This window comes from Oryctolagus cuniculus, chromosome 4, assembly GCF_051225735.1.
Source record: "Oryctolagus cuniculus isolate XC-2025 breed Fujian yellow rabbit chromosome 4, ASM5122573v1, whole genome shotgun sequence".
Taxonomy (NCBI): domain Eukaryota; kingdom Metazoa; phylum Chordata; class Mammalia; order Lagomorpha; family Leporidae; genus Oryctolagus; species Oryctolagus cuniculus.
In genome coordinates, this window is record NC_142870.1 from 69,729,403 (window position 1) to 69,753,122 (window position 23,720).

At 39.3% G+C, this 23,720-nt stretch overlaps 1 protein-coding gene and 1 non-coding gene across 5 annotated transcripts in view; both read left to right on the forward strand.

Annotated features, from left to right (window-relative positions):
- Positions 1 to 23,288, forward strand: part of ATP6V1A (ATPase H+ transporting V1 subunit A) — a 64,539-nt gene extending 41,251 nt beyond the window's left edge. For all 4 annotated transcript variants that reach the window (XM_051819038.3, XM_089331664.1, XM_051819039.3 and 1 more), the window contains 7 exons: positions 4,074 to 4,196; positions 4,284 to 4,398; positions 6,838 to 6,901; positions 11,019 to 11,222; positions 15,886 to 15,980; positions 18,633 to 18,804; positions 20,985 to 23,288. In XM_051819038.3, coding sequence (XP_051674998.1) covers positions 4,074 to 4,196; positions 4,284 to 4,398; positions 6,838 to 6,901; positions 11,019 to 11,222; positions 15,886 to 15,980; positions 18,633 to 18,804; positions 20,985 to 21,077 — 866 coding nt within the window. In that variant the 3' untranslated portion in view covers positions 21,078 to 23,288. The remainder of the gene's footprint in view (positions 1 to 4,073; positions 4,197 to 4,283; positions 4,399 to 6,837; positions 6,902 to 11,018; positions 11,223 to 15,885; positions 15,981 to 18,632; positions 18,805 to 20,984) is intronic.
- Positions 2,131 to 2,240, forward strand: LOC127483073 (small nucleolar RNA U6-53/MBII-28). Its single transcript, XR_007909040.1, has one exon. It is a non-coding gene; the product is annotated as a small nucleolar RNA U6-53/MBII-28 (small nucleolar RNA).
- Positions 23,289 to 23,720: the final 432 nt, after the last annotated feature.

Here is a 23,720-nt window from a genome sequence, read left to right on the forward strand (position 1 = left end):
TCCATTATGGCTATCTTATTTTAGTTTACAAACCAGGTATTTTGCATCTCCTTTATATATTTTCCATATGTTTCATTTCCTCTCTTTTATCTACTTGTTCACAGGATAAATAGTGTTTATCCTTGGTGTGCTTCTAATGAAACCTTTATTTCTCTAATGGCTTATTTTTTTTCATCCTATCTCTTTGTTGAGTTGTCAGCTTATGAAACATCTCTTCATCTTCTTTTTTTTTTTTTCTAAAGTAATTTTTTTAAAGATTTACTTACTTGGGGTCAGCACTGTGGTGTAGAAGGTTAAGCGTCCACTTGCAGTACCAGCGTCCCATGTGGGTGCCTGTTTTGAGTACTGGCTGCTCCACTTCCAATTCAGCTCCCTGCTAATGAACCTGGGAAAGCAGGAGAAGATGACCCAAGCCCCTAGGGCCCCTGCACCCACGTGGGAGACCTGCGTGGGAGACCTGGAAAAAGTTCCTGTCTCCTGGATTTGGATCAGCTCCACTCCAGCTGTTGTGGCCATTTGGGGAATGAACCAACAGATGGAAGATGGGTATCTTGCTCTCTCTCTCTCTCTCTCAATCTCTGTCTCTGTCTCTCTCCCCCTGCCATGTATTTCTGCCTTTCAAATAAATAAATAAATCTTAAAGAAAAAAAAGGTTTACTTACATATTTGAAAGTCAAAGTTACAGGGAGAGGGGAAGAGACCAAAACTGCCTGCTGGTTCACTATCTCTTCTTAACCTTGCTGTATATTCCATGATCTTTTATTTTGTGGTAGGATATATTATTAAGATTTTTTTTTCTTTTTTGTTATTATCCATGGTCAGAATTCTTATCTGTTCCTGGGTAGATTCTTTTACCAGCATTTCATTCCTCCCTTCTATCTTCTGTATATATATAATATACATTACATATATCCTATTTTTAGATATTCTGTGCTGATATTTATTATTATTAGTGCTTATCTTTGTAGGAGATGGGAGGGAGTAGTTGTGACTATGGTCCAGGGCAACAGGAATTCTTCCTGGTAGCAAGTGAAATTTGTTGTGGCATGCAGTTCTGTAAGTTACCTTATTGTTTCCTTGTCTTCTGCTGGCAAAAATCAGCAACTATACGAGCATTCACACTGACTTCTTTCTCATGCACTCTGCCTCACCCACTTTGTAGCTTTTGAAAATAGGCAAGAGAGTGCCTGCATGTGTGTTAGTCATCCCCTGTCTCCCTGTTTCTCCTTGATGCCGCACTGTATCCAAGAACTCCTGCCACCAGCCATGGAGCCCTCTGCGGTTTTTAAACAAAGCACTCTTGGTTTTGGCATCAGGATATGCCTCCTGCTTTGCAGAAGTTGTTTTCTGAGCCAGAAATGAATGAATGAATGAATCTTGGGATTTTCCCTCACCTTTGTGGGTTTTCACAGCATTTAAGTGGCTTTCCTCATGGTTCTGTTCTGGGGCTAAACATAGCTCCTAGTTTCTAGTGGCCAGTTTGTATTTCTTGCCCTTCTTTTTTGGGTGGTTATTTTCATGAAAAGCAAAGGGAAGTGATATATTTGTGTGCCATTTTAAGGTAGGAGATCTAGGCCAACGTTGTGTTGCAGTGAGTTAAGCCACTGCTTACAATGCAAGTATCCCTCATTAGAATGCCAGGAGTCCCAGCTGCTCCACTTCCCATAAACCTCCCTGATAATGTGCATGGGAAGTCAGCAAAAGATGGTACCTGGGCCCCTGCTTCCCAGGTGGGAGACCTAGATTGAATTCCTGATTTCTGGCCTCAGCATGGCCAGAGTAGGCTGTTACAGCCATTTGGGGAATGACCCAGCAGATGAAAGATCTTTTCCTGACACTCCCTTTCTCTCTGTAGCTTTACCTGTCAAATAAATACATAAATCTTTAAAAAGAAGAAGAAGAAGACAGTAGATCTAACTCATTTTAAATGGCTACACAATGTCCCTTTGTATGGTTACAGCGTAATCTATTTAATTCACACCGTTTTGGTGGATACTTGGATTATTTAGAGTGTTTTGCTGTCACAATGATACCTCACTTAAACATCTTTATGTGTGTTTTTTACTTTGTATTTTTGAAGGGCATATATGCACATTTTTGTAGGACAATTTCTTAGATGTAAAATTCCTGCCCCAATGATGAGTTGCCATGCTAATACTGAGCCACCAGGTAGGGCAGTGTTGCCCTGGCTTGGGTGCCAGTGAGTTAAACAAAACTTCTCACATGAAGACCTGAGGGGCATGTAGTGGTGGGGGAAGAAGCAAAATTCATGAGAGTACAACTGTGAATGCATGTTTTGAATTCTGATAGTCCTTCAAAAGGGATAGCAGTGACAAGAGTTTCTATCTACAACAACTTAACCAGTGCTAGTTTTTCCAGTACTTTCCTGTAATAATTTTTAAATGCATGGTTGAATATCCCAGTGACCATCAGTGTTTCTAACATCAAATTCAGTGATTGACATGTTAATATTCTTGCCTTATTAAATACCTATTCAATCTGTATTTCTTTTTTTTAAAGATTTATTTATTTATTTGAAAGAGTTACACAGAGAAAAGAGAGGCAGAGAGAGAGAGAGAGGGAGAGAGAGTCAATCTGTTTCTTAACAGAGCTGACATCTTTCCTGTGTATGTCAACCATTTAAAACTGCCTTCTGCCCTTTTGCCTTTTAAATGGTAGTTGTTTTTCATACTGCTTTGTACCAGTTTATTTTTTATTTTGTCTGCGTTGTTTTTTTTGTTTTTTTGTTTTTTTTAGGTACTGATATCTTTAAGTCTAGGAGAAAAATGAAATTTATTCATGTTTACCTGTCTTTTCTACCACATCTAGCAAATATCCACAATTATGAGTGATATGTCACCCAAAATTAAAACACACTCATGCTTGTACAAGAGAGAGTAACATCCTGTCATCAGATTGAAATCTGTGATAATTATTGTATTTTTTAATCATTATCATTGATAAGTAATGTTTCTTAAAGACATTGATTATGGAACCTTTTTACAGAAACCTCAGAAGTTTCTTTTTTTATTCTGGAAAATATAGTATGAGAAATAATAAAGTACAGAATTTTCCAACTACTTTATTTAATTGTAAGCCTCTGTTTCTTTACTGATAAAGGAGTCAGGGCATGAGATTTTAGGACTCTTACAATATAGAAACAAGTATACATTTCTTCTATTTGAGGGCATTCATATCTATTTCCTTTCATTTGATATTTACAAATATACAGAGGCAGATTTATTGTATTTTAACAGATTAGGAAACTATAGGAAAATCAAGTTATTTTGCTAGCATTAATGACAGTACAGGAACTAGAGCCCAGTAGTTTACTGCATGTGCATTTACATGACAGGACCTAATCTGCATAGCAGTAAGATCTGAGTAAGTGAGATATTACTCATGTTAATAGCATTTGTTACTTGAAAAGCAACCAAACAAGCTAGTTAGTTGAGAGTGCTTTTATGTGTGCATGTGTTTGTGAAAGAGAGATACAGTATGGACAAAAACTACAAGTGGAAATTAATTGCAGACTTAGTTATTTCAACGAGAATAGGGAAAAAGTGTTTTTCTGCCTTTTAAAATGTGTATATATGTCAGGGTTGGCTAGGTTATGACATCAAATCATAATTACTCAGTATAATAGATGTTTACTTCAGATGATCAGAGGGCTCCTAATTCTGTCATTCTTGGCTGGGCCCTAGGCTGAGAACAGCTCTGCCGTTTGCAACTCATGGTTTACAGGCCTCCCGGAAGTTCTTTCCATTTCAGTAGCCACAAAGAAGAGAGCGTGGACGAGTACGTGACTTTCCTGGCCATAGAACGTATTTTTTTGTTTTGATATTTTTGAGTCAAATTCCACGACAGGAATCTACCTGGAAGTCAGTTACGTGGCCATATCTAAATGCAGAGAGCACTAGGAAATACAGTTGAGCTGGAAGTGTAAAAGAGGCAAAAGAATAGATTTGCAGGAACAACTAGCAGTCTACCTCATATGTAAAGTTTTCTTAAGGATGAAAAAGTCAGGATTTTATATTCTTGCATTGTAATGGGTAATATTCTTCCCAATTTAGGAATTACACTATCAGAATATTTCCGTGACATGGGCTATCATGTCAGTATGATGGCTGACTCTACCTCTAGATGGGCTGAGGCCCTTCGAGAAATCTCTGGTCGCCTGGCTGAAATGCCTGCAGGTAAGTCTGCACTGCATATCATGTATATGGTAAGATTTGGAAGTCTGGCTTAGAACTCCTCTTTTAAAATTTATTTTCATCTTTCAGACAGTGGATATCCTGCATATCTTGGTGCCCGTCTGGCATCTTTCTATGAGCGAGCAGGCAGAGTGAAATGTCTTGGAAATCCCGAAAGAGAAGGGAGTGTCAGCATTGTGGGAGCGTAAGCATCTAAACTGTTTACTTCTCAAAAGAAAAAAAGTCATTTATTTTAAGGAGATATCATACAAGAGTACTTGAAAAAGATTGTGGAAAATGGTATGAAAAGTTTATTTTGGTACAAAATAATTGGAATCCATAAATAGTTTTTTATAATACATATTTTCCATGAACTCTTGGGAGACTTTTTTTTTTTTAAGATTTATTTATTTGAAAGAGAGTTACAGAGAGGAAGAGGCAGAGAGAGAGAGAGAGATCTTCCATCTGCTGGTTCACTCCCCAGATGGCCGCAACAGCTGAGCTGTGCCAGTCTGAAGCCAGGAGCCAGGAGCATCCTCCAAGTCTCCCACGTGGGTGCAGGGGCCCAAGGTCTTGGGCCATCTTGTACTGCTTTCCAGGCCACAGAAGAGAGCTGGATCAGAAGTGGAGCAGCTGGGTCTTGAGCTAGTGCCCATATGGGATACCAGCACTGCAGGTGGTGGCTTTACCCGCTACACCACCAGCCACGGAGATTCTTTTTTTTTTTTTTAATTGTTTTTTATTTTTTATTTTTTTAACAGGCAGAGTTAGACAGAGAGAGAGAGACAGAGAGAAAGGTCTTACTTTGCTGTTGGTTCACCCCCCAAATGGCCTCTATGGCCTGCGTGCTCCACTGATATGAAGCCAGGAGTCAGGTGCTTCTCCTGGTCTCCCATGGGGTGCAGCGCCCAAGCACTTGCGCCATCCTCCACTGCACTCCCGGGCCACAGCAGAGAGCTGGACTGGAAGAGGAGCAACTTGGACAGAATCCGGCGCCCTGACCGGGACTAGAACCCGGTGTGCTGGTGCTGCAGGCAGAGGATTAGCCTAGTGAGCCATGGCACCGGCCTTATTTATTTATTTGAGAGATAGAGTTATAGACAGCGAGAGGGAGAGACAGAAAGATCTTCCGTACATTGGTTCACTCCTCAGGTGGCCGTAATGGCTGGAGCTGGGCAGGAACCAGGTGCTTCTTCCAGGTCTCTCACGCAGCTTTAGGGGCCCAAGGACTTGGACTATCTTCTACTGCTTTCCCAGCCACAGCAGAGAGCTGGACTGGAAGAGGAGCAGCCGGGACTAGAACCCACACCCATAGGGATGCCGGCGCCACAGGCGGAGGATTAACCTACTGCGCCACAGCACTGACCCCCATGGAAACTCTATATGCATGGATTTCAAAACTTTTTGCCCAGAATATTTTAATTCCATTTTGCCTGAACTTCTTGAAGTTTGTTCATATTTAGCCTCATTTGGGATATTGGTTTTTAACCAACATTTTTTTTTTTGAAAGGCAGTGCTAAAGACAGAGAGAGAGAGAGATAGAGAGAGATTCCCCCATCCGTTGGTCCACTCCCCAAATGGATGCAATGGCTGAGACGGTGCCAGTCCAAAGCCAGGAGCCTGGGGCTTCATCCAGTTTTTCAGGTGCAAGGGCCCAAACACTTGAGCCATCCTCCTCTGCCCTCAGGTACACCAGCAGGGAGTTGATTGGAAACAGGGCATGGGATGCTGGCATTGCAGGTGGTGGCTCTACCAGCTACACCACAATGCCAGACCCTTTAACCAACATTGTACTCCACTGTCATCGAGGGATCTCTCTGAAGGTCCATATGTTTAGGTCGTCTCTGCATATTCTGGTTCCATCGATTTGACTTCACTGATTTATTATATTCAAATCGCGGTATCTTGGGAATAACTTAGAAGGCTATAGACACGTAAAGGTGAGATTGCCTCATGGTGAAAACAAAGTGAACATTCATGATCACTACATAAAGCCATATTGGTTCTCATAGCTTTTCCTTCCTTTGTGCTTCATCTATTTAATTAGAATAATGAAACATCATAATAAAACATCTGTCTCATTTTTCATACTAGAAAGTGTTTAATTGTTGTCATTCTTATTTGCAACTAAATACTGTCTTTTATTTAAGATTTTCATGGAAGATTTTCTTCCCAAAAGCCATTTGCAAAGTTACTTGTATTAAAAAGTTATATGCATTTGGGGCCGGTGCTGTGGCTCACTTGGTTAATCCTCCACCTGCAGTGCCAGCATCCCATATGGGTACCGGGTTCTAGTCCCGGTTACTCCTCTTCCAGTCCAGCTCTCTGCTGTGGCCTGGGAGGGCAGTGGAGGATGGCCCAAGTGCTGGAGCCCCTGCACCCGCATGGGAGACCAGGAGGAAGCACCTGGCTCCTGGCTTCGGATTGGTGCAGCGCCGGCCTTAGCGGCCATTTAGGGGGTGAACCAATGGAAGGAAGACCTTTTTCTCTGTCTCTCTCTCTCACTGTCTATAATTCTACCTGTCAAATAAAAAAAAAAAGATTAAAAAAAATGTTATATGCATTAAAATTGACTTTCATATTGACCTTCATAAGCAATTTGTTTTTCATAAAAATTCTAATGAGTATTATTTTTCTTTTTTAGTGTTTCTCCACCTGGTGGTGATTTTTCTGACCCAGTTACATCTGCTACTCTTGGTATTGTTCAGGTATGTCTTTCCATAATGTAGTCCACTTCTGAGACTTTCTCTACCTTTCCCCACTTCAGCTGTTCTTTTTTTTATTTTTTAATTTAGAAATTTGCTCTATTTAATCTATAAGCTTTATATAGCTTTGGTGTAGAAAAAAAGGTAAAACCATCATTTTTTTCCAAAGAAATCATTTATTTAATGAGTGTAAATTTCATAAGTACAACTTTAGGAATATGGTGATTCTTCCCACCATACCCACCCTCCCACCTCCACTCCCACACCACTTCCCATTCTCCACTAGATTAGTTTTCAATTAACTTTATACACAGAAGACCAACTCTATACTAAGTAAAGATTTCAACAATTTGCACACACACAGAAAAAACATTGTTTGAGAACAAGTTTTGCAATTAATTCTCATAATATAATTCATTAAGGACAGAAGTCCTGCAGGGGAAGTAAGTGCACAATGACTCCTGTTGTTAGTTTAACAGTTAACACTCTGATGTATGACATCACTGATCACCCGAGGCGCTTGACATGAGCTGCCAAGACTATGGAAGACTTTTGAATCCAGTCTCTGTAAGTATTTAGACAAGGCCATAAGCAGAGTGGAAGTTCTTTCCTCCCTTTAGAGAAAAGTATATCCTTTGATGGTCACTTCTTTCCACTGGGGTCTCTCTCACAGAGATCACCAAGGCACGATTTCAAAGACCAGACCCTTCTAGAAATGCAAGAGCTCTGAAAGTTATATATACCAGTTGAAAGACCAAGACAAAACTATGCCTGGAGCCATGATATTTAATAAACCAGTATTTTACATATCTGGAGGCTCTTTCCTGGGACTAATTAATCATCTTTACAAAAAAGAAAGAATAAAAACCAAAAAACTCAGAAAAACCAAATAGAATGAAACTCTCAGTGTTCCAGATCAACTTGTTAGACATCCATACAGTGTCTTGAAGAAAAACACCCTCTGGGACTAGCCAGTGGCATTTAAAGAAACTATTAGATTGCCTCCATATTTAAATACACTCCTGCTTCTTTAAAGGTTTTTTTTGGGCGGGGGGGGGGGAGTTAAAATATTTCTTTTATTTTAGTGTTTTCAAAATCATTGTGAAGTGTTTCCTTTAGTCACTGAAGAGTAGGTAATTGTAAAGTCTGCTTTAGTAGCATTCTGAACATCGGGAGTTTTAAATAATGCACTGTTTCTTCTTAGGGTTTATAATAAACTTACTAATGTGTAGTGGAAAACACGTCCAGCTATCAAAGCATTATTAGTATAAGACTAACACTACTATTTAAGTTATGGTGGTACTAGTTTTAAAAACAAATAGGCTAAAAGATGTCGAATGGCAAAAACCCAGAAGTTTGATTTCTTCTCAGAGCGTGGTCCCAGGCAGGGAGCCTTGGGCAAAACAGTGATATGATCAGTCCACTCACTCCCTTACCCACATTCATGTAAAAGCAAGGCTGGAAGACATAGTATCTGCTTCCCAGTGAGAAGGCAGGGTGGGTAGGCAGCTTGACCTTTAAAAGAAGCCTAAGTAAGGGCCAGCATTGTGGCGTAACGTATAAAGCCTGCACCTGCAGTAGCTATTCCACTTCTGATCCAGCTCTCTGTTGTTATGGCCTGGGAAAGCAGCAGAAGATGGCCCAAGTACTTGGGCCCCTGCACTCACATGGGAGACCTGAAAGAAGCTCCCCGCTTCAGGTCAGCCCAGCCCATTTAGGGAGTGAACCAGCAGATGGAAGATTCTCTCTCTATTCTCTCTCTCTCTCTCTCTCTTTCTCTCTGCCTCATCTATTCAATAATAAATAAATCCTTTCAAATAAATAAATCCTTTTAAAAATAAAGAAGCCTAAATAAAGATATGTACAAACCAGAGCTTTAGTAAAGAAAAAGATTGATATATTCATGAGTATGTGTGTTATTTAAATGGGAAAAACAGAATATTTACCTCATTTTCAGAGTCTTAAATAATATGGTCTGCTTTTTCTTAGTTTATTACCTTGAGTTTGTAATAAATTTAATAATATGTAAATGGAAAATACATCCAGATAGCCAAATATTACTAGTGTGTAAGACTAACACTGTTCTTTTTAAATTTTTTTTTAATTTTTTTTGACAGGCAGAGTGGACAGTTGAGAGAGAGAGAGACAGAGAGACAGACAGAAAGGTCTTCCTTTTCCATTGGTTCACCCCCCAATGGCCGCTGCAGCCGGCGCACCACACTGATCCGAAGCCAGGAGCCAGGTGCTTCTCCTGGTCTCCCATGTGGGTGCAGGTCCCAAGGACTTGGGCCACCCTCCACTGCACTCCCAGGCCACAGCAGAGAGCTGGCCTGGAAGAAGAGCAACTGGGACAGAATCCGGCGCTCCAACCGGGACTAGAACCCGGTGTGCCGGCGCCGCAGGCAGAGGATTAGCCTATTGAGCCACGGCACTGGCCTAATATGGTTCTTTAAGTCAGAGTAATCCTAGTTATAGATACAAATATACCAGGACATGCACTGTGGCATAGCAGGTAAAGCTGCCACCCATGGTGCCAGCATCCCATATAGACGCTGGTTTGAGTCCCGGCTGCTCCACTTCTGATACAGCTCCCTGCCAATGTGCCTGGGGAAGCAGCAGAAGATGGCCTATGTACTTGGATCCTGCACACACTGGGAGACCAGTAAGAATCTCCTGGCTCCTGGCTTCTTCTTGACCCAGCCCTGGTCATTGCCTCTATTTGGGAGAGTGAACCAGAGGATGAAAGGTCTCTCTCTCTCTCTCTCTCTCTCTCTCTCTCTCTCTTTCTAACTCTGCTTTTCAAATAAATAAATAACTTTAAAAAAAGAAAAGAAAATGCTAAAGAGAGAAAAAAAAGGAACAAACAGACCAAAAATGTAGAGTACTATGCAAAATGAAATAATGAAGTGACAAAGACTAAATTTACAACTCTGAAAGTCTTTAACATTTGCTACAATTTTGGGTTTTAAATTCTAAGAAGGAGAGGAACAAAGTTTTAAATCTGTCAGATACCTGTGAATGATTGGCATTAGCAAAATGATTAATCAGTCTCACTGAATTGGGCCTTAGTGATGGGGAACTGATTTAATCTGAACATTTAGAAATTTTAAATCTGTACCATCTCAATAAGCCCCTTCTGGTACCAGTGTTTATATTAACCCATAATAGTCTCTTGTTTTAATTATAAAAAAATTCTTTTTGGAAGGCAGATAGAGAGACTTACACAGAAAGAAATCTCCTGTCTGCTGATTCACTCCTCAAATGCCTACAGCAGCTGGGCTAGACTAGGCTGAAGTCGGAAGCCAGGAATGCAATTAGATGTCCCATGTGGGTAGCAGAGACGCAGCTCCTCGAGTTATCACCTGTTGCCTCCCAGGGGCAAATTATCAGGAAACTGGAATCCGGAGTGGAGCTAGGATTCAAACCCAGACTCTAAGTTAGGATGTGAACATCCCATGCAGCTTCTTAACCACTGCACCAAATGCTAGCCCCTGAAAGAGTCAATTAGGGGCCAGCACCACGGCATGGTAAGTTAAACCTCCACCTCCAGTGCTGGCACCCCATGTGGATACCGATTCATGTCTTGGCTGCTCTACTTCCAATCCAGCTCTCTGCTAATGGCCTGGAAAAGCAGAAGATGGCCCAGGTGCTTGGCCCCCTGCACCCATGTGGGAGACCTGGAGGAAGCTTCTGGCTCTTGGCTTCAGAGCAGCCCAGCTCCAGCCGTTGCAGCCATTTGGGGAGTGAACCAGCAGATGGAAGACCTTTCATTCTATCTCTCCCTTTGTCTATAACTCTTCCTCTCAAATAAATAAATCTTTAAAAAAACTCAATTAATTTTCCTTTTTGCTATCAGATTTGATATACTATTAAGGAAATCAGATAAATTTTTAATTTGATTTGTAGGTATTTCCCAACCTGAAAATGAAAGGAATACATTTTAAAATTGATATTTTCTGTAAGTTTTATTCTATTTCAATTATACTTGTCTTATATTAAAAAGATTATCACTTTACCAATGAAGAATAGAATTGCATATTTAGCACAAGCAAATACTTTAATGCTTTTTTTAAACTTATTTTTTAAGCAAAATCATTTTTGTGTTTCCTTTTTTAATCAGGTGTTCTGGGGCTTAGATAAGAAACTAGCTCAACGTAAGCATTTCCCCTCTGTCAATTGGCTCATCAGCTACAGCAAGTACATGCGGGCCTTGGATGAGTACTACGACAAACACTTCACAGAGTTTGTTCCTCTGAGGACCAAAGCTAAGGAGATTCTGCAGGAAGAAGAGGACCTGGCGGAGATTGTACAGCTTGTGGGAAAGGTGAGTTCTTAAAACCATGCAGGATAGATCTGTGGGTTACACTGGAGTGTTAACAAGGACAAGTAAAACCATACAGATGCAGATTCTTGAATAGCATAGTAAATATTTATTAAATATTTTAAATTACTTGAAATTTTGTATTCTTTATTGCGCTTAGCATAGTCCTTGGTATATTATAGATGAGAAAGAAACACTTGATTTACTTTTGTTTCTTGAAATGCAATGTAACCATCACCAAACAAAGTAGAATCTGATAGTATATATTTTAAAATTTTTTATTTATTTATTTTCATTTTATCTGAAAAGGTAGAGAGACAGAGATGAACAAGAATAGAGTTTCCATCCATTGGTTCAATCTGCAAATACTAGGAGCCCAGATCTCAATCTAGATTTCCTAGTCTGGGATGGCAGTAGATGATGGCTCAAGGTTGTGTGCTGATAGGCAGGTAGACAGAAGTGGGGCCAGGACGAGAACCCAGGCACTCAGATATATGATCTGGGCGTCCTGAAAGCAGCATTTTAACCCTTGCACGAGATAAGAATTTTTGTAGGAGCACTAGGGCTAGCAATCAGAACTACAGCTTTCTAGTCCTCCAATAATGAGCTTTTCCTTGTGCTTAATGAAGTGACTTACATGCTTGTGTCTCTGTCTTGATGTTTCAGAGGAAGATGGTACAATTAAATTTGGCCAAATCAGATCCCAAAATTGAATGACTTCTCAGATAGTATGCAATGCTATCTGGTTCTGTTCTTTTTATTAGATCTTAGGAAGTTATCCCCTAATTTTTCCAACAAAAGATAGTATTATTACATAGCTAATATACATAGATACATGTATGAAGATAGTTCAAAAAGGTCATGAAAACTAGAATCAAAAGATGAGTGTATTTTGTTGCAAAGAATTTTGAAATCCATGTATATAAAGGGTCTTCAAAAAGTTCATGGAGAATATGTATTATGAAATATTGCATGGATTTCAAATTTTTTTGCACCAAAATTTTTAAAGTACCTATATTTAATACATAATATTATAGTAAGTATCAATTATCAAAAGTACTGTAGAGCTATGAGCAGGAGTAAGAAACAGAAAACTTTTACATATAGGCAATACAAGAAAATAGAATTATAGACAATTTTCTTTATAAATGTAGTATAAAAATTAAAAATTAGCTTTCCTAGTCCCAGTAGGGTATTCTAGATAATAATACTTCTGAGCAAGTAAAATTTGTCAGGAGAATGCAAATGTGATTCAACAAAGAAAAAAGTATTATTATAATTCACTAATGTAACCTATGTAATGGAAAAATTCTGTCTCAATGTAGGTAAAATGTCTCAAGTTCATTACTTTTTTGTGATTTTGTTTTAGAGATTTATTTATTTGTTTGAAAACAGAGTTAGAGACAGAGATATCTTCCATCCCCTGGTTCACTCCCCAAATGGCCGCCGTGGCCAGGGCTGGGCCAGGTTGAAGCCAGGAGTCTGGAATTCCATCTGGGTCTCCACGTGAATGGCAAGAACACAAGCACTTGGGCCATCTTCTGCTTTCCCAGATGGATTAGCAGGGAGCTAGATTGGAAGTAGAGCAGCCAGAACTTGAACTGGCGTTAATATTGTATGCCAGTGTCTCAGGCAACAGCCTTAACCCACTATATTCACAATGCCACTCCCTTATTTGTAATTTTTAGAAACCTCTTAGCAAACAAGGAATAGAGAGTAACTTCTTTAATTTATTAAAAGTAATATATTAAGACCTAGGGAACACATTTTACTTAAGGAGTTTGGTGAGAGTGTCCTGATTGAAGATAAACACAAATAAAGAAAATGTCTCACTACTAGCAATGCTGATTAGATGATAAAACCAAAATTAAGATGTTCACAGTGGTAAGAAAAACTAGAGTATAGGAACTAACCAGAAATATACATTTCTTCTATGGAAAACATTGTTAAACTAATAAATAAAACAGAAGATAATCTAAAAACAGTCCATGCTCTTGGATGGGATGGTGTATTCGAAAGATACCACTTCTTTTTAATCTGTAAGTTCAGAGTGATGCCAATCAAGTTTCCTGTTAAGTCTTCTGAGCAAATGATTAACATCACAAAGATTCACAAGAGTAAAGAGGGATCTTCCTCCCCAATGGTTATTAATATAAAATCATTGTAATAAAACAGTGATACTGGTGAAATAACAGATCAGTGGAATAGAACAGAGACAAACTCATATATATGTGGATCCTTGATACTGCAAAGATGATTCCATAAACCCAGCGAGGGGAAGATGGATGTTTTTAGTCAGTGTGGGAAAGCTGTTTACTATTTGGAGAAACAAGCAAAGGCCTACCATGGGTAAAGTTAATAGACCAAAGACAAATTGGGGGAAGTCCGTGACATACACAGAGATCTCCTGTAAGTTAACAAGAAACTTGGAACACTGACAGAAAGCTGAACAAGGGGAAGGGCAAAGTGCTGATAGAAGAGGAAACTCAAAAGGCTAACAGGCCTGTGGAGACCCACTCCAACAGTAATGAGATCCATTGCACCAGTTAGAAAGGCAAAAACGAGAACATTGAGTGCTGCCAGGCGTTGTGGTGGGCATATCACCTGCTGCCATGCTGGGCAGTGCTCTCCTAGGACTTGCTTGCATGCCCTGAGACTGGCACTTCTGCTTCTGGATAATATCTCCAAGGACATTCTCAGGCAGACCCTAAAGGGCGTTTGTGGTGTCAGGGAATGAGGGGAAATCGGAATGTACTCTACTGGGGGCAGAAGATGGAAGGTGAAATAGGAAGGAGACACGCCACAGAGAATAAACAGTACAGGAGTTGGAAGCACAGACCACATGGCACCCAGCGACCTGGATGGATCTTAACAAAAATGCTGAAGACACAAGTAAGAATGTTCTACATAACTAAAAGCATTTGGACAGTATAAAATATACATTTCACAGGAATGCAAATGAAAGCGTATACACAGAACACATTTTTATAGGTTGAAAAGAATAGAGGTAAAAGGGATTTAAATTCAAAAAAGGAAAATAAAAAACCGAAGACAGGGAACTCTGCATCGAAATAATACAAGAGGGTAATTAACTCAATGAGCCTGTTCTTTCCCCTCACAACGCCCAAGAAATCTTTACTGGTTTGTTAGCTATAGTGCTATTATCTCTCAAGGCTGATAGGTGATTGCAAAAGTTATGGCTTTTGAGACACTAATATTTAAAAAGTGAAGCATACTATACTTCATAGTTTTAAACACTGCCTAGTATTAAAAAAAAAAGAGTTAACTGGGTTCTATAGATTTCTGTGAAATAGACTTAAGACTGAGAATTCAAATATTTAGCAAGCCAGTATGTAAAGAAGCATTTCAGGAAATGAGCAGCAGCCAGTTTGCACTCCAGTGTTCATAGCAGCATTAGTCACAATAACCAAGAAGGGAAAGCAACCCAGAGGTACATCTGTGGATGAATGGATAAACAAAATGTGAGGTAGACATGCAGTGGGGTATTATTTAAAAGCCAGGAAATCAGTCACATGCTGTAACTTGATGAACCTTAAGGACATTGTGTTAAGCAAAATAAACTAGCCACAAAAAGCCTAACACTGTATGATTTCACTTAGAGGAGTTATCTAAAATAGATCCTTGGAAACAGAGAGTTAGAGGAATGATTACCAGGAACCGGCAAGAGGGAAGAGACATGGGTTACTGTCTAATGAGGAGAGTTTCAGATGTGCAAAAGGAAAATTCTGGAGACTGTCGCTCCCCGTCTTCGTGGAGGAACGACACAGGACCCTGCGCTGTTCTTTCGTCTGCTCGGCCCTCCCCGGGTTTGCTGCTGGTTCTTCCCGGGTTGGCTACTATCCCTTCCACCTCCGTGGAAGGGCAGTTCCCCCTGGCCACATTCCCCACTTCCGCAGGGGAGCGGCACACCGCCGGCCGGCTTTCTGGGGGGCTGCACAGGTATTCCTTCAGCTAGATGTTCCCCTTAGATGTTCCTGGTGCATGCCGTCTCTCTCCTCCTTTATAGTCCTCCTCCGCCAATCCTAACTCGGCTGCCCACACGCCGAGTACGCTGCTCTCCTCCAATCAGGAGCAAGTCCTACAGTTTATTAGTTGAACTGGAGGCAGCTGTGCGGAAGCTGTTTACTTCTCTCCCATCGCCATATTGTGGGAGAGCAGATGCATAGAATAAGTCTTAATTCCAGTAACTCAGTCTAGTCCGGATTGCTCCCCACAGAGACTGTTTCACATCAATGGGAATAAACTTAATGCTAGCAAACTGTATGCTTAAAAATAGGTATAGTGGTAAATTTTCTATTATGTGCTCTTTACCACAGTTAGTAAAACCATTCATCACAAGCAGTTGCCAAGCTTCTGCCTCCTGGCTTCTGTAAGGCCCAGCCCTGGTCATTGCGGCCATTTGGGGAATAAACCAGCAGATTGGACAATCTCTCTGTCTCTCCTTCTCTCTCTCTCTTTCTCTAACTCTACCTTTCAAATAAACAAATCTTTAAATGAAAAAAAAAAGGCAATTACAAAGTGAATTTATTAATGATTGGTGACCATGTGTTAACTATGTGTATAGTTTCCACTTGCTGATCCATTGCTACCATTAGACCTGCATTGAGGAAGTAAATTTCTAAAAATATCTCATTTTGTCTTCTAGGCGTCTTTGGCAGAAACAGATAAAATCACTCTGGAGGTAGCAAAACTTATCAAAGATGACTTCCTACAACAAAATGGATATACTCCTTATGACAGGTAAGGTATATTGATTACCTTTTTTATTTGAAGATTTTCAGATAAAATTTGAAATTTCATTTGAAGTGTATAAGGTTACCACAAAACACACCAAACATCGGAGTAAGGGAAAGAGTTTATTGGGGAAACCCGACCGACCAGAGGAAAGGGGCAAAGAAGGAAAAAGAGAGAAGGAGATTGTAAGAGAGAGATCAAGAGACAGAGAGAGTGAGGGAGAGAGATCACGAGACGGAGAGAAAGAAAGCCACGTGCTCTGGAACAGATCCTCTTAAAATTTTGCTTGGGGTGTGGGGGTGGGCAGGGAAGCAGGAGCAGCGAATCCCATTAAGGTTGGGGTGGAGCTGATGCCAGTGGTTGGGCCATTTGGCCACCTGGCTTCCAGCAATGGTGGAGGGGTCTAGAGTCTCAGATGATGTCTAAGGTGTACATTGAGCCATAGATGAGACTGTGCGCCATTTTACTAACAAGGTGCTTCAAAAAGTTCTTGGAAAATGGAGTGAACAGTCAAGTTTAGGGGCTCGCATTATGGTACAGTGGGTTAAGCTGCAGCTTCCAATGCTGGCTTCACATATCAGAGGGCTGGTTCAAGTTCCTGTGCTGCTTCCAGTCGAGCGCCTTTTGCTGAGGAGCCTGGGAAGGCAGTGGATAATGGTGCAAGTGCTTGGGTCTCTGCCACCCACATAGGAAACTTAGATCACGTTTTTGCTCTTAGCTTCAGCCTGGACCAAACCTGGCAATAACAGGGATAGTATTTAAATAGCAGCCACTTGGGGAGTGAACAAGCAGATGGAAGGTCTCCTTTCCTCTCTCTGATGCTATACCTTTCAAATAAATAATACATAAATAAATCTTTTTAAATAAAAGTTCATTTTGTACGAAAGTGTTTGAAATCTGTGTATTTTTTTCATAATTGATATTTTCCATGACCTTTTTAAGACCCCATGAAGTGTGTTATGGCAAGATAAATAGAAATCACTTTTTCTCATTCAGATATACTATGACTGAGTATATTGGTTTGTTTTGTATGTTTGTAGCAGACTTTAATGATGCACTATGCCTCACCCTTACTTAATTGGCTCACTTGTCCAGTTATGACAATAATTTTTGCTCATACACACGAAAACTTCAAAAAATTCATGGGAAATGGAGTTAAATGAGTTTATTTTGATACAAAAAGGTTTTGAAATCCGTGCGTGGTTTTTCATAATATGTATTTTCTGTGAGCTTTTTTACTCTTGTACATCCGTCTAGAATTAAATTGACTTCCCTCAGAGGCTTTCCTCACTTCTTTCCAGGACTCATTCTCTTTCACTCGTTTCCTAAATAATGACACTCTACTTTCCTGTCTCACTTCTCACAAGCCCTACGCTTCGCTCTGCCAAAGTCTGTGTTAAGCGCTCCTGCCACCCTGACCTAGTATTCACTTCTTTTCATTATTGGCTTTGCTACTCTCTTTGCTTGTTTAAAGCTCCTATTTCTTTTAAACATCAAGAATTTGAGGCCTTTCATCCCAGGCTAGCTTTTCTCCTTCAAATCATAGTTGGTTCCATATCAGAAACAGAGAGGGAACTGAGCAAACAGAAGGATTGCCAGACTGTAGGACAAGCAGAAAATATGCCAACATGTCATAAACCTCAAACATCTGCCATGTGTCAGGAACCTGAGAAGCTCCAGGAACCGCCCACACAAAGAGAACAAGAGGAAACTTCTTTGGAAAGGGTGTAATAAGGTGAAATGGTATATGCAAAATGTTTAAACGTGTCAGAAAGTTGATATAAATGTGTTATCCAAGCTGAATATTCACTCATGTGTCTGTTATTGAAAGGACAGTTTGTTGTTGTTTAAGGAGAGGAGGGGTGTTGTTTAACCTCCAGTTAAGACACGCATCCCTCATTGGAGTACCTGGGGTTCAATTCCCAGCTCTGGCTCCTTACTCTAGATTCTGGCTAATGAAGATCCTCAGAGGCAACAGTGATGGTTCAAGTGACTGAGGTTCTGCTCCCTGTGTGAGAAACCTGGGTTGAGTTCCCTGCTCCCAGCTTCAGCCCCAGCCAGGCCCATCGTGGGCATTCTGGGAGTGAACCAGTGAATGGGAGGGTTTCTCTGTCTATCTCTCTGTCAAATTTTAAAAAGGTAGGGGAGGAGTATTGGTAAATGAAAATAAACACATTAAAGGGAAAAAGGCTATTACTAACTTTAGAAAGTTAGAGTTTCCTGCTTTCCCATTATTCATTAAACCTTAACCTATCACAAGGGAGCCTTTACAACTCTGTTATTTTACCATGTGGGTTACTTATTTAACTGCTTTGTATAAAAATGAACCCTTGGAGACTCATTAGATTGTAGCAATACTGTTTCATTGTTCCTCCTGTGTTGATTTCATTGGAGAAAAATCAGTATCACTCTTAATAAACAATATATGCCTTCCTCTATCCGTACATCCCATATCATGAACTAGCTCTGTCCAAAGGCTTGGGTAAGTAATTACTGGTCTTCCTCTTTTCCATCCCTTATGTGGCATCCAATATATATGCCATCCAATTTGCACATTTAGATGAAGAAGCCAATTCTCTGGTATTTATAGATAGTTTTATATAAGATATGAACCGCTTTGGAGTTTGTTCATTTCTTTTTAACCTTCATTTGCCCTAGGTTCTGCCCATTCTACAAGACTGTAGGGATGCTGTCCAACATGATTGCATTTTATGATATGGCCCGTAGAGCTGTTGAAACCACTGCCCAGAGTGACAATAAAATCACGTGGTCCAATATCCGTGAACACATGGGAGAGATCCTCTATAAACTTTCTTCCATGAAATTCAAGGTATAACTTCATTTCAGCTATAACTTTTTTAGTACAAAATATTTCTCTTTAAATTTTATAACTGCTTGACTTGCAAACCTGATATGGGATAGTTACATTTATCATTGTACACATGGTCAGAGTTATGTAAAGCCAGCATAGTCTTCAAAGTTAAGTTCAAGTTGGAATCCTAATGAATTACAGTATGTCACGTCTAAAATAAATGCTGATGTGTTGTCCCGTTTGTCTTGGCCGTCAGGCAGTTTAGAGCTAAATTCATTTCTGAGCAGCAATTACCTTACATCAGGTACCAATTACCATCTCCCCACCTGTGTTCTCTGAAATGACGTCTGCTCTGTTTACTTATTTCAGATAGCATCTGTTACACATTATTTTTAACTGTTGCATGGCCTCTTGTACTTTTAGAACAGAGAAACACAAGTGAAAATAGTTAAATGAAATTGTTGGTAGGACCTCAAATACATAGATTGTTTTTAGAATATTTGATAAGCTGAATTAACTCTAAGTCACAATATCCAGGTATATTTACTAATCACCCATTGGGAATGATTCTCTTTACATAAATTGTTAAAGTATTGTATTCATATAGTGTGTTACATTATAGTTTAAAAATAAACTTGCACATACAAGCCCTTATTGTACCAATAATTTAAAAATATTAACACTCTTGAGGGGGCCAGTATTGTGGCACAGCAGGTTAAGGCTCTGCCTGCAACACCAGTGTCTCATATGGATGCCAGTTCAAGTCCCAGCTGCTGTCAGCTTCTGATCCACCTCCCTGCTAATGCACCTGGGAAAGCAGCAGCAGAGGGCCCAAATACTTGGGCCCCTGCACCCATGTGGGAGACCCTGGGTGGAGTTTCAGGCTCTTGGCTTTGACTTGGCCCAGCCCTAAGTAAAACTTAAAAAAAAAAAAAAATACTTTTCAGGACCTGGTCATTCCACTTTGAGATATTGGTCAAGGAAATAATCAGATTTTTGATGCAGATATATGTGAAAGGTTGTTTATTAAACTTTTAAAATGTCATCCAAGGGGTGGGTGTTTAACCTAGCTTTTTAAGGTGACCACGTAACAAGTTGGAGTACTTGGGTTCAATGCCCAGCTCTAGCTCCTGATTCTAGCTTCCTGCTAATGCAGATGCTGCTAATGCAGTGATGACTCAGCTGATTGGGTTTCTATCACCCAAGAGGGAGACCTGGATTGAGTTCCTGGCTCCTGCCCTTGGTTTTGTGACCATTTGGGGAGTGAACCAGTAGATGGTGGTACATATGCTTTCTCTCTGTTCTCTCCCTCTCCCTCTGTTTCTTCCTCTCTGTGCCTCCCAAAAAGAGCCAGCAATCCATTATGGTATGTCCATAAAATAATGTGTCATGAAGACATTAACATCTTTTTTCAAAGACATGGAGATATATTCATGGTACAGAATGTAAAAAAAAAAAAAAAAGAAAACACTGGGTTACAAAAAACTTCCATGTTTAATTTGATGTTCAATTTGTCTTAAGAAATCATTTCTTTTATACCAGTAATAGTGATGATTTCTGGTTGTGTGAATAAAGATGATATCTCATTTTCTATTTATGTGCTGTCAAATTAACATTATGGGTATTTTTAAATATTATTAAATAATCTTCTTTAGCATTTTATAGCTGAAAAGTATTATTTTCCTATTTTTAGGCGTTAGGAAATTTCCAGTTGTTAGTGTCAGAAAGTCATGTGGTTGTTCATGTCATTGGTTTTGTATGTTGTCTTAGCATAGATTCCTAAAAGTGGAATTATTGGGTCAAAGAGCTTGAACATTTTAAATTCTCTTTTATCCATGGTATTCAATTAAGTTGCTTTCTGTAAAGATTTTTAAGTATGGTACATTTTGAGATTATTTTCCAAATTTTACTTCTCTATCTCATTATGATACTACTAGACCTTGGATAGAAAATTCTCATTTGACTAAATTAACTCACAATTATCATATACAAGCATTCTTGTGCATCTAATATATGATAACTGTACTTTCACACTACTGTACACATGGTAGCGGATAAATCCATTGGTCTTTAAATGCAGTTAGCAAGCAAAATACAAAATGATTAAAGTGTTTTAAATTTGCCACACTTACCCTGGTCCTCACATTCTGAAAATTATTTTCCAAAGGTAAATTGAATTTGTAATGTCTTTTCTTCAGGATCCAGTGAAAGACGGTGAGGCAAAAATCAAGAGTGACTATGCACAACTTCTTGAAGATATGCAGAATGCATTCCGTAGCCTTGAAGATTAGAACTGTGATTTCTTTCATCTTTTTCCTCAGCAGACTGATGTGTATATTTTCCTAAATTTCTCATCTCAAACCCTTACTTCTTTATTGTGAAGCTTTGAGACTAGTGCCTATGTGTGTTATCATTTGTTTCCCTGTTTCATTTGGTAGGTCTTAAAGTAAAACAAACATTCCTTTGTTCTAGTGTTTGAAGGACCTCTCTGCCCCTTTAACCCAAGTGGTGAATGTAGTAAATATGATATATAATGGCTACACTACTGTAAACGTGTGTGTAGGGTGAAAACCCTCCTTGTCCTAAGTTTGCCCTTTCCTTTTCTGCATTAAATTGTATACAGGACTACTGCATGTATTCTCTTTGCAATGGATTTGCAACGCAAGGCAAGATTTCTATATTTTTTGTTCGGCACTTGTGAAATGCCTCAGTATCTGTGTGGTAAGGTCATTTGCAGGTTAGCATCTTGCTAAGTTTCTGCTTTGCAGGAAATATTTACTTTAAAAAAAAAAAAGAATGACTAATGTTCCAATTATGCATTACTTCCCCCATATAAATCAGGAATACTTATGGGGAACTATATTGTTTTTAAAACAGGCATTTGTGGAGCTCAGCACAATATGTGAATCAGTACCTTTTCAAAAAGTGTAAAAAGTCAGGTGGTCAAACTTCAATTAACATCATCTTAGTAAAGCTTACTTTATTTCAGTAGGAAAAATTCAGTATCAAGGACTATTATATGTTGCATTGCTAGGAAATGCTTTTTAAAATGACGTTTAAAACAATCACTGGAAATGTGATCCACATCATACCCTCTTTTTTTTCCTTAAACGTCTTAGCAGCCCAGGCTTGTAAGAATCCTGTGGCAGTGTGATGGGAAGTAAAATGCCACAGAGCAGATACACAGTAGACATTAAAGGCTGAGTGTGCCCTCAAGGATCAGCTGGGCTGTAATGATTGCTGGGGCCAGCGGCGTGTTGTGTTTACAGAGTAATGACATGTGTCATGTCTGTATGTTTGCTTACGTGCTGAATTTTGAAACAACCAATTTACCAATTGTAGAAAACATGGCTTTCTTTCACGTGGTTTTTGATTCAGACTCAAAAGGTTCCTCAGTTTATCTTTGGCCCTAGCAACATGACAGTTTCCATTTTGTTTAGTAGAGATGAAATTAATTCTTGTATCTGCTGGTGACAGAATTTGGGTCATGTGAAAAAAGATCATTTCATCCCATCTCACCTGAGAGCAACATTTTCCCATTAAGTTTTTTTAACCAATAGTGCTGGCACCATTGCTTACTCCTTGGGAAGAGGAAAGGATGTGTGAGCACGACAAACAGTCTCAAATGTTCAAATGTAATAGCATAAATAAAGGACTTTATGCCTCAACATATTACTTAAATTTCTAGGTAATGCATTTCTTTTGGTCTGTTAAGGAAAGGTGCAATCAGTAAAGAATTCAGATACAGTTTTGTTTAAATCCTTGCAGATTACATGTTTTTGTAGTGGCCTGCTAATCAGGGAAGGTGTTCTTCCAAGGAACTTTCTCTAACCTTTCAGAATATTGACAGAAAAAATTATGCAATGATGTTGAAATGTGGATTTAATGGTGCTGCTTAATCAGTTTGCTTCCAAAGTGGCCTCTGACCCACAGGCTGCAGGACTAGTGGGAATTTAAGGGATTTCAAAAACATTCTACTCCTACCTTAAACCTACCAACAAACTAGGATGATGATAGTAGCAAACGATGCAAAGAACATTTGCCCAAGTTTGTTATTTGTTCTTAATTTGAGATGTCCATTCTCACTCCTTTAAGAATGCTGATGTATGAGTGTGAAGATGCCAGAGAAACTGCTCAGATATTCACTGTACGCGTCCCTTCACCTGTATGTTGTAGGATTTCAGACTGGTCACTGATCGTATTCCTTTAGTAAGAATGTGTTAAAATTACAACGCTCTTTTAAAAAGATGATGCAGTTCTATATTTATTGTGCTGTACCTGGTCCAAAACAGGAGCCAGTTAAACAAGTTTCATATGTATTTTTCCAGTGTTAAATCTCACACATTGTACCCTTCGGAAATTTCCTTCCATCCTAAAGAACGAAGAGAAGAGGCTATCTATGTATTGCCTCTCTATCCTTGAGATTTCACTCTTTATGTTAAAAGTTGTGTATAATTGTTAAAAAAAAATCTATGAAAGAATAAAAAGTGGATTTAAATTAACATAGTTTTGTTTTTTCTTTTTTGGGGAGGGGCTAGAATCTAATAGAAAACATGACACCTTATCCTGTTTATTTATTGGAGATACAGAGAGAGGTCTCCCACCCACTGGTTCAAATGCTCTTAACAGCCAGGACTGGATCTGCTGAACACAGGTGATTGTATCAGGCTGAAGCCAGGAGCTGGGAACTCGTCCATTTATAGGCAGTTACTTAATATCTTAAATGGAACCCTCATTATAGCCTGTAAAGTCCTATAATCGTATTCCATTATGATTTGGAAATAGAGTACACAGAATTCCACTTTAAATTTAAAAGTGAATGGTTTCTAAAAATTCACTTCCCAATTAAAGTAGATAAGTGGTACTCGTTTCAATTTTTGGCAAGTGAATTAAAGCTTTATAATTCATGATTTTTGCAAGCCAAATGAACGATT